This window comes from Borostomias antarcticus, assembly GCF_949987555.1.
Source record: "Borostomias antarcticus genome assembly, chromosome: 21".
NCBI classification, from domain to species: domain Eukaryota; kingdom Metazoa; phylum Chordata; class Actinopteri; order Stomiiformes; family Stomiidae; genus Borostomias; species Borostomias antarcticus.
Genome location: NC_140254.1, coordinates 3,389,016 through 3,398,833, shown reverse-complemented (window position 1 = coordinate 3,398,833; position 9,818 = coordinate 3,389,016). Strand labels below are relative to the sequence as shown.

The following is a 9,818-nucleotide window of genomic DNA, read 5'->3' as shown; positions in this document are numbered from 1 at the left end:
GAAAAGGATAATACCATTAGAGTGTGCCATGATCACTGTTCAAATGGGACAGCAACGGTTCATGGAGAGGTGATGCGCTGCCCATGGTTTGTACATTGTCTGTGCGGATTCTGTTTATTGTGCAGTGGCTGTCAGTCCAATTCTGTTGACTGATTCAAAAGGCCCAACCATTCCTCCGAGGTATACTTCTTTGTCTATTGTTGATGGAAGACGGATGTATTTTTATAAAACAAATTTTTATTTAATGAAAAGTAGCTTTTCTGTCAGGTCAAGTACGAAATAGAATATACAAATACTTTACATATCAGGCTTTTCATTGAAAATAACACAACAACCAACAAAACCAGAACAAAGCAGCAGAGGGAGAATGACTCTCACAATGCAAAAAAAGGAACAGCTATTCATCATCTAGCTTTAGAAAAAAAAAAGTTATGTATTACGGTGGCTTAGGTGACTCTGTACAGTGGCAGTTATATGGGTCACAGAGACACGTGCACTTGGGACCCAGAATCACAGTGGCATAGTATTACAAACCCTGACCTTTCACTCCTGACCAATCACCGCCCTTGATTGAGACACTGAGCCTTTTGAACAACGAGTGGCCAATTATAAATCACCTCCAGGAAATATCCAGGGGTAGTATACGATCTTAACAGGGAAAGGCTTGGCCAATTACTGGCTCCAGTGAGCAGAGGCAGAGGCCCGGTGGATAGCGCTTGACTATGTAACCTTTTGCCACAAAAGCTTATCAGCTGGTGTAGGAAGGTTGTCAAGATCACTTGAAATCAGGACTGCCATGATAGTGCAAGTCATTCATTTCCTGCTGCAGCCCAACTCGGTGAACAGACAGATGGAAATGAATGTTTACTGAGGTTGAATTTGGGTTGATATTGCAGTGGTAGTCATTTGACTCAATGGCTCAGTCTCCACTTCTGATGGTACTCAGATGGTGTGTATGAATAATACAGTTCTAGTAAAGAAGGAAAGTACAGAAATCTAATGGGACACATTCAGGAGTCTAGTATCTTGCTGCTGGTGGCCAGATTTATTCCTACTATAAAAACCCTTAAAGAAGAAAAAAAGAAAGTCAGAGTAAAATGAATGTTTAGCTGCAGGCCTTGATTAGCCTATTTCAAACTCTTTGGCATTTCTGACCAACGGATTTCATCATTTGTTGAATTTATATAAAAGTTGTAATAGAAAAGCAAACTCATGTAAAAACAAAAATATCAAATTTCATGTCTCCTATCTTTATCTCATGATAAAACATCCAACACTAAATGTTTCATGTCAACAGTTTCTATATCAACCCTAAAAGTTCTCTAGCACTATATTTACACACCAACAGTTGCTTGCCAACTCAATTTTTGTACAACACATTCACTTTTGTTACAGCACACATCCATACCTCATATGGAGCACACACAGATTTCCAGCACAGAGAGAGAGAGAGAGAGAGAGATTAGACTCTCAGGTACCACTTGTTGAGGGCTTGCTGGGATAATTTCTAGTTGACCAAGTGTCCCCTTCCTACACTGTTCTCTGTGTCACATAAAGTCATTGAGCTCTGCGTCCAGGGCGGCAGCCATTTCGTCTGCCTCCGAGCTGCTGCCCTCTTCTTCCTCGTTGGAATCCTTGGTAGACTCATCTGCCGAGTCCCCCTCTCCGTCCTTGTCCTCCCCCCTGGCCTCGTCGAGCTTTCGTTTGTGTCCCCTAGAGAAAGATAGAGAAGTTATGAGAAACGCATATTGAAACAAAACATTGCATCCCGATTTCGTGGGATTTTCAGTCTTTGGGTGCAACGTTACATCATTTATGTGAAATGTGAAAAGAGGGGCAAATGTCTGTATGATACTTTCTGATGTAAATCCAGAAACAAGTTACTCAATTCCTTTCAAATCCAAAGCAGCCCCCTTTGACGGTTCTAAGAGCAAAGCCCACAGCAGGAGCCTCTCTGAAGCAGAAGACTACACTCCACCAGTAAGATGAAGGTAGAGAGAAGCATCCAACGTGATAAGCTGTTGTGTAATCTTGTCACAGCAACATTTGCACAAAACTGAAACAACTGACGTCGCACGCTCTTCTACAGGAACATCGGTGTCCAAAAACCAACATGAGAGGGACTTGAGAAAACGAATAATTAGTTGTGTTCCACGCAGATGCTATGAGCTCTGAGGCTTCCCTTATGTTAAAAGCATAAGTGCATAATTGGCCAAAGGACTCTGCCTTTCGTGTCACAGAGGGGTCTTCTCTGCCTGCCCCAGACTTGTCCTCAGAAGAGGCCTTGTTAGCATGACACTAATGAGGCAGGTGGGAGGTGGCCCGACAGCAGCATGAACTCCTCCACAAAGAAGAAGGGGAAGGGTTCTCCCTCATTAGAGAGAGACGCTGTCAGATGCTAGCCTCGCAGCCTGGACACGAACACCCTGGGCAGATATGCTCTGATTGGTGCGTTCATTAAAGGCCAGGTGTCAGGCAACCTAAGTAGGGAGGCTCATGGGAGGTTAGCACAGTCGGCTCCTGTAGATCGCTGGGCTTGTACTGTATCTCTATACTGTAGTAGAGAACACTGATGTGATCCTGAAGCAATGAGGAGATACAGTATCTTCCTTACTGATAGCTTCATTAAGAACGAGTAACTGGCCTTTCAACGGGTTCATTTTCAAACCCACAAAGCCAACATGGGAGTGTAAGGTCATGTAATAATGATTCCGAGGTCCGCATTTAATGATGTCCATTATTTTGTTTCCTTTACAACAACAGAAGAGAGAGAGTGTGTGTGTGTGAACTGTCACCAGCAGACCTCCCGGAGTCCGATAGATACCCCCCGTGTCTGCTGTGGATGTCGTAGCATGTCCGTAGGATGTCCGCTCTCCTATGATGCTTTTTTAGCCTCTCTTACTCTGAAATGTAATTAAATGTAAAGTATTGCTTTATAAATGTTCTTAGCCGGTAGACAAACATACTCCTGGAGCTTGCTCGATCGCCTTGTTGAGAGGGGTCAGGGAAGAATTTTTACAGCTCACTTATTTGGCCCCCGGGTGATTACTGTTTTTTTGCTTCCCTCTGGAATATGTAGAGAGTGGGTCGTATGCCCACCTCCCTTGTTCTCTGTAAAGCGCATTGTGTTGCCTCTGGGTATGAAATGCGCTATACAAATAAAGCTTTGATTGATTGATTGATTGTGTGTGTGAAAGTGCATTAGCGCACAAGAGAGAGTTAGTGAGTGTGTATGTAATACAGTATATGCACTTCTAAACATTAATAGAGTAGCAGGGGGAAACGTCTGACTGCTCTCGTCTCCAGATCATTACCCACAATCCCAGACACAAGCCGTGTGTATTTACCCCCCCCACACCGACAGCAACCTCACTCCAGAGTCATCTCACTCTCTACCAACTCCACATCCAATCAACTGTTTTAATAACTGTTTTAATAACAATGTCTATCAGACAGTACGGCAGCTCCTTTGTTTTGCGCTGTCACAGTATTTGTCTGCCTACTTATCTGTACAAAGGGGTTCCATAGTGTTTGAGGTCCACCGTGATCATGGACGCCTGTGATCTTTTTCCCACAGCGCCAGCCAGCAAGCCGTGGACATACAATGCCAAATTCAGGAAACGTATGGATGAACCATCATGGGACGAACTGCAACGGCACCTGTGCAAATCTGCATTGGTAGGCACGCAAATCTGCATTGTCATATTGTATATATTGCTTTTGCCTCAGTCTTGATTTGGACATATGTTCATCTGGTATAAGTTAATGATAACTTATATAATTGTATAATGTTGTATATTAGTGTTTGATGTGATATGAACGGTCCAGAACAAAATTCTCCCTCATATAATTACCCCATCTTCTTTTCCTCCTACTCATCCTCTTCCTCCCTCCCTCCCTCCCTCCCTCCCTCCCCATCCCTCTCTCTCCCCCTTTTCTTCTTTCACCATTACTACCGCACCTTTTCAGGAGCCTGGAAGCATTGCCCTTCTCAGATTCCCCAGCTTGCCTTCAGGGAGACTTGTAAGGCGGTAAAGCTTTGTTATTCTTCTGTCGTTATCTGCAGGCTTCTCAAAACTAAAGGTCACCTCCCTGAGGTTGTCTTTGGCTGGGGCATGGAGAGAAGACTCTGCCTCTCTCAAGAGTTCAGCATGGAGAGAAGACTGCCTCTTTTAGAGTTCAGCAAAGTTTAACATAGACAAAAAAATAACTCCACAACTTCTCTATATCAAATGAGGTAGATGGCTGAATACCATGATTCTGCCTATCAAGGAGCTTCTGGGCTCCACATGAGAATAATGTATGGTTATATCCCATTAGTGACACAGAGAAACTGGGTTAAAAACTGTAATCTAAAGCACTCCTCTAGAGTGATTCTCTCTATGGTGCACTTGTGAGAGTTTGGTAATAATGGGACTTTTGATGAAACATCTCCTTCATTTGCATACACTCATTAGCAGCTTAGAGATCAGCCAATAGACGAGGCCCACTGGCCTAATGGGACTATGCCATTTTCGAGTCGTTCAAATGGGGAAGTGGAGCGTGCAGAGAAACGACTACGACAAGGAGCCAAGCAGAATTATTACAGCAAGAGAGAGAGAGAGAGAGAAAGCAACACCAGCCAAGAGAGAGAGAGAGAGAGAGAGAGAGAAAGAAAGAGAGAGAGAGAGATCATGGTGGAGACGGACAAAACTCAGAGTGGCTGCAGGCATCGACTATCAAATCAGGACTTCGGAGGAATAATCAGCAGCTATTATAGTCATACAGCTACTAGCACCCCCTTCTCAAAAATGTATAGCTCGATCATGACCTGTAAGGTCAAAAACACGGCCAATCGTCTCATAAATGGCATAAAACATGGCTTTTCAGGGGATCCATAAACATAATCTATCTACAACAACTAAAAGTAAATAACACTTGCTACTGTACATGATGGGTTTTTCCTAATTAAATATTCACTCTCAAACACTTACAGTACATGAACGAGAGAGTCCAAAGCAAAAAGACAATTGGCTTGTCTAATTATCTGTGATGATGGGGGTGTGATGCACGATGCGGCTCCTTCCTAGTGCCATTATCTGCATGTTCTGTGATGAGCCCGGGGTGAGACTGTATTATGAGGTGCAAACAGGTTTACGCGACAGCCACTGACGATGAACAAACAGCTCTAAGCTACAGATCCGTCAGACCCCACCTCCGCACTGCGTCATTACTCTGACGCCAAGTGATTTAAAGGACAAAATACAGGACAGAGGAAAGACTCCATCAGGACAAATTAGGTCCTGGAGCCATCGACGGTATGGTGGCCGGCTGGGCCTATCTTCCCCCAGTTGTGTATTCCAGTCACACAGAAGGTTTACTACAGGAGCAGTGGTGTCACAGTGCGGTGCACACTGCCATAGCAGAAGGATGCCTCGCAGCTGCGATGGAGCTCTGTGATGCTGCTCTACACAGAATCCCCCAGTCTTACCCAGACGAGAGGGAGAAGTTCTCAGTCTTGAGTCTCAGTAGCTAGGATACTGGGTGTGCATGCAGCTCTCCTGGGGAGAAGAGGTGAAAATGATGAGAGATCTCTCTTTTGTGTCAGTCAGTGCTTTCAAAACAAGTCGAGATTACAAAAGACTCTGAAGATGAGATGGGGAAAGAGAGATGTAGCAGAGAGAGAGAGAGAGAGAGAGAGAGAGAGAAAGAGAGAGAAACAAAGAGATAGTGTGGGGGCAGAGAAAATAGAGAGATGAGAATAAAAGGGAGAAAGAGAAGAGTGGGGGGAACTCTTAACCCTGCAGGGCAGACTTGAAGCAATAAGGAGCCCACCTGACAACTCTGTGCCTCTGACTACTTAGGAGGGAGAAAGAGAATAAAAAGAGGGGGGGGTGAAGGTGAGAGAGGCAGGAGAGGGAGGTGTGACTGAGAGACAGAGAAAAGAGTCGTGCTAATGCTAAGCTGCATTGGAACGGGACCACAATCTCAATGCGAATGCAGGGACCGGTACACAAGACTCATCCCACTAAGAGCAGTCAATCAGTCTCTGGAAGTCTATGCTGTTGAATATCAAAGAGTACAACTGAGATACTGTTTTCATCATCCTGAGTGGCTTTCAATCCACAGGACTCAATTAAACCTGTTTTGCATCAAAATTAGCATCTATAAATGGGCTTTTTAAATGCTGGGTAACCGGGAAGAAACGTGACGAATAGGTGATTGATACCTTCTACATTGCCAGTGGATGAGTAGCCTATGCTATTCAGTTTGCTTTTCTAACCCTTACCCTAACTCATCACAAACGCACTGGAAAAGGGGCAAGTGTTCCTCCAGTGAGCAGTAGCCAAGTGGCCTGTCAGATGTCCTGGACTAGGCTACGTTTGGTAGCAACAAGCCAAAAAATTTTTTTTTTTAAAGCCATTTCAACTTTTTGATTTTGGTAGGTGACTAACAGCCCTCTAGTTCAGGGGTGGCCAACCAGTCAGAGACTAAGAGCCACAAAAATTACTGTGGTACTGTACCACCCAGAGCCACACCATATATACCAGCGTTTCTCAACCTTTTTTTCAGTCACCGCACCCTTCATAAGTACTTAAAATCCCAAGGCACCCCAGTCTAAAATAAGAAGAAAAACGTTATTGTCCATTAAATATACATTTAACGTTAATTTATTTAAAATTAAAACATACAACAAGATATTTTCTGACATAATATATTTTGGACTGGGTTGGGTTACGCTGGGCTGGACTGGGCTGGGTTAGGCTGGACTGGACTGGGATGGGCTGGTTTAGGCTGGGCTGGACTGGGCTGTGTTAGGCTGGACTGGGCTGGGTTAGGCTGGACTGGACTGGACTGGGCTGGGCTGGGCTGGGTTAGGCTGGGCTGGGCTGGGCTGGGCTGGGCTGGGTTAGGCTGGACTGGACTGGGCTGGGCTGGGTTAGGCTGGACTGGACTGGACTGGACTGGGCTGGGCTGGGCTGGGCTGGGCTGGGCTGGGTTAGGCTGGGCTGGGCTGGGTTAGGCTGGACTGGGCTGGGTTAGGCTGGACTGGACTGGGCTGGACAGACAGACAGAATGGCTTACCATTACGTTCTATGAAGAAAAAATGACTCTCCCACTCGGGTAAAAAATGTCCTGTGTTCGTCTTCATATTTTCATTTCGTTCCAGCCATTCTTTGGTTGTGTACAGTAGCCTAGGCTACGTTAGCTTTTGTCGTAAAAGAGAATGACCAACGCAAAGCAAATTATTTTGCTTACAATTATTTTGTTACCAAGGTGATTTGCTACCTATATGATTGGTTTGAAGTGGTTCTCACGCGACTTCCTTGCGACCTAGCGAAACGAATCATATGATTTTATGACAAATCTGCAATAAACTAAAATGGACAGGAAGAAATGCACAGCGAAACTAGAGAGAGAGAGAGAGAGAAACGTTCTTATGGAATGAATTAATTTATTTTTTTAATGAAAGGATGGAAGAGCCGCAAGCCAACTTTTTTTTAATCAATGAATGGAGGAGCCGCACATTGACGGGCAAAGAGCCGCATGCGGCTCGCGAGCCGCGGGTTGGCCACCCTTGCTCTAGTTCATCGTGGTTAAAACTGACTTGGAAGTGGTTTTCAAGAGTTTATGTTTAGAGTTTATTCGGAGCGTTAAAGAGTTAGGTAGATGTTTGGCTAGCCGATGACCTTCAGTTATGTAATGGAGGATAGAGGTCGACTGATTAATTGCTGATAGGAAGTTTTTTTAAAACTATCGTTATTGGCTGAACTGGGCTCTGAAAGTGGCCGATGACTGTGCAGCCTCCGCCCATTGTAAATAGACCGTATTCAAACGATGTAGGCCTAATCCACCAAATCACTCTTAAGGATGTTCTGTTACATCTGTAATATACTTTTTATCTATTTAAAATGTGGTTTTAGCTATTAAAGTAGCTACATTGAATACATTGACAAGGATCTGGACCACAGCCACCCGGGAGGGAGGAGGGATCTCCTCTAAGGAAGAGATGGTGAGAATATTGTGAGGAATGTGTTGGGAAGCTCTGGGTAGCCATGCTGAAAACGCAATCATGTTTCCAATAGCGTGCAGGGAAATGACTAATACAGAAATCCCAAAATCTGCACAACAACATTCTTCATCCCCGAACACAATGACAATAAGTCATCTGGAAAAAGTTGGTCTCTCCACCAAGATAAAAATAAACTAACAAAACTGCTGACTGGGCTGTCTCTGAGCTGAACACAGCTGTACTGTGCACAGTCACAGTGCCGCACGTCAAACCAACCTGATTCAGGGTGTCACAGGAATTCTAATCTCTCCTGTCTCTCCACCTCCTGTCACTGTCTCAGCCACAGACAAACAGAACAAGATTAATGTTTTCTGGCTTCTTTTCATAAGACTAGGGCCCTTCCTATCTTGCCTTCTCCCCGGCATAGGCATCCTGAGAAGTGGGCAGAGGGATGCGGAGATGGGGAGCAGTGCTCTGTCTTAGTCTGCTGGTTCTCTTGACGGACTGGATCCAAAAAGAGTCAGACCTGCTGCTTTGGCTGACTGTTCCGGAGACCAATTTAACAGCCTTTATTATTATTATTTTTTAACTTCAGTTAACTTTAATTATTATCTAATTGATTGTCTTTAACATGCTCAACCTTCACAGTAAGTGGGAGGGGGGCTTTGATGGTGCCAAAACTAACTCATTCCTCAGCATCACATCTTCACCGTCTCAAATATATTGGAGATTAGTTTTGGTTTGAGGATTTCTGTCTCTAGTCACAGAGGCCAAAAATATGCAAACATACATCTCCACTCTCCCTTCTCTGCTTTGCAAATGATAACGTAGATCACGTGGATCTGCCATTCATTGGTTAGCGGTCGTACAGTACCTAGTGAATAGGCTGTGATTTCCGCACTGTTCAAGTATCTTTGTTCAAGCATGTGAAGCGGAACACAACAGCGGTACAAAGCCAGGTGCCTGTCAAACAAATCAGCAGCTTATTCACCATCCCCAGAGAGGAAAAATGAATGACATCAATCTCCGCACTCCACAACAGTTCTTTTAGAGAGAATAAACATAATGCAACGCTGAACACTGCATGCACAATTCATGCACTCACATGGCAGACAAAAAGTCCGCTGGTGACAGAAGCTGTTGGGAATGAAAGTGACATGCGCCCGCTTTCAAGTGTTGCCAGTGAACTTTTGATAAGCTCTGAGCGGAATAGACATCAATAGCTGGTGCAGATGTGCACTTCATACCCAGCTTGGCTTCTCTGAGGGACCTGCAATCAGTGTCTACCAATCGGGTGGGGGGGGGGGGGGGGGTAATTTGACTCCTTTAATGTTTCTCTCTCTGTAGCTCGACAAGTCATCCACCCTGGGTCTGCTGGAGTCTGCCCTGTCAACCTCCCACCCCCACCCCCCGTGGTCCCATGCTGGGCATAATATCACAGACCATAAAGTTTCATTATCCTAGGAGACCAGCACTCTGGCGGGAGGATGCTGTGGAGCTACGGCAGGGAAACAATTCCCAAGAAAGACATCTGGTGGGCTGGTGATCGAGCCAAACGGCAGTATTGTTCACTGTCCAGCACATTAGGTGGCACAAACAAAAAAACAATCCACCCCGGAATACTGATGTTAAGGCCTTTTTCTTTTTAAGACCCAGGGGGGCAAGACACATACAGTAGCCATTAAAAGCAGACCATACAGAGAACCGCTCTCCTCTTTATCAGTCAAAACCCAGACCAGGCTTTTCTACATGGAGGTAGCAGCGGAGGGTAGGACATAGCCTGACATAGAGGACAGCCTGGAGTTCAAACAGCAACCTCCAGGCC

At 45.0% G+C, this 9,818-nt stretch overlaps 1 protein-coding gene across 1 annotated transcript in view; it reads right to left on the bottom strand.

Moving 5' to 3' along the window:
* Nucleotides 1-278: 278 nt before the first annotated feature.
* Nucleotides 279-9,818, bottom strand: part of ctdp1 (CTD (carboxy-terminal domain, RNA polymerase II, polypeptide A) phosphatase, subunit 1) — a 129,074-nt gene continuing 119,534 nt past the window's right edge. The window contains exon 13 of the mRNA XM_084455535.1: nucleotides 279-1,713. Coding sequence (XP_084311661.1) covers nucleotides 1,548-1,713 — 166 coding nt within the window. The 3' untranslated portion in view covers nucleotides 279-1,547. The remainder of the gene's footprint in view (nucleotides 1,714-9,818) is intronic.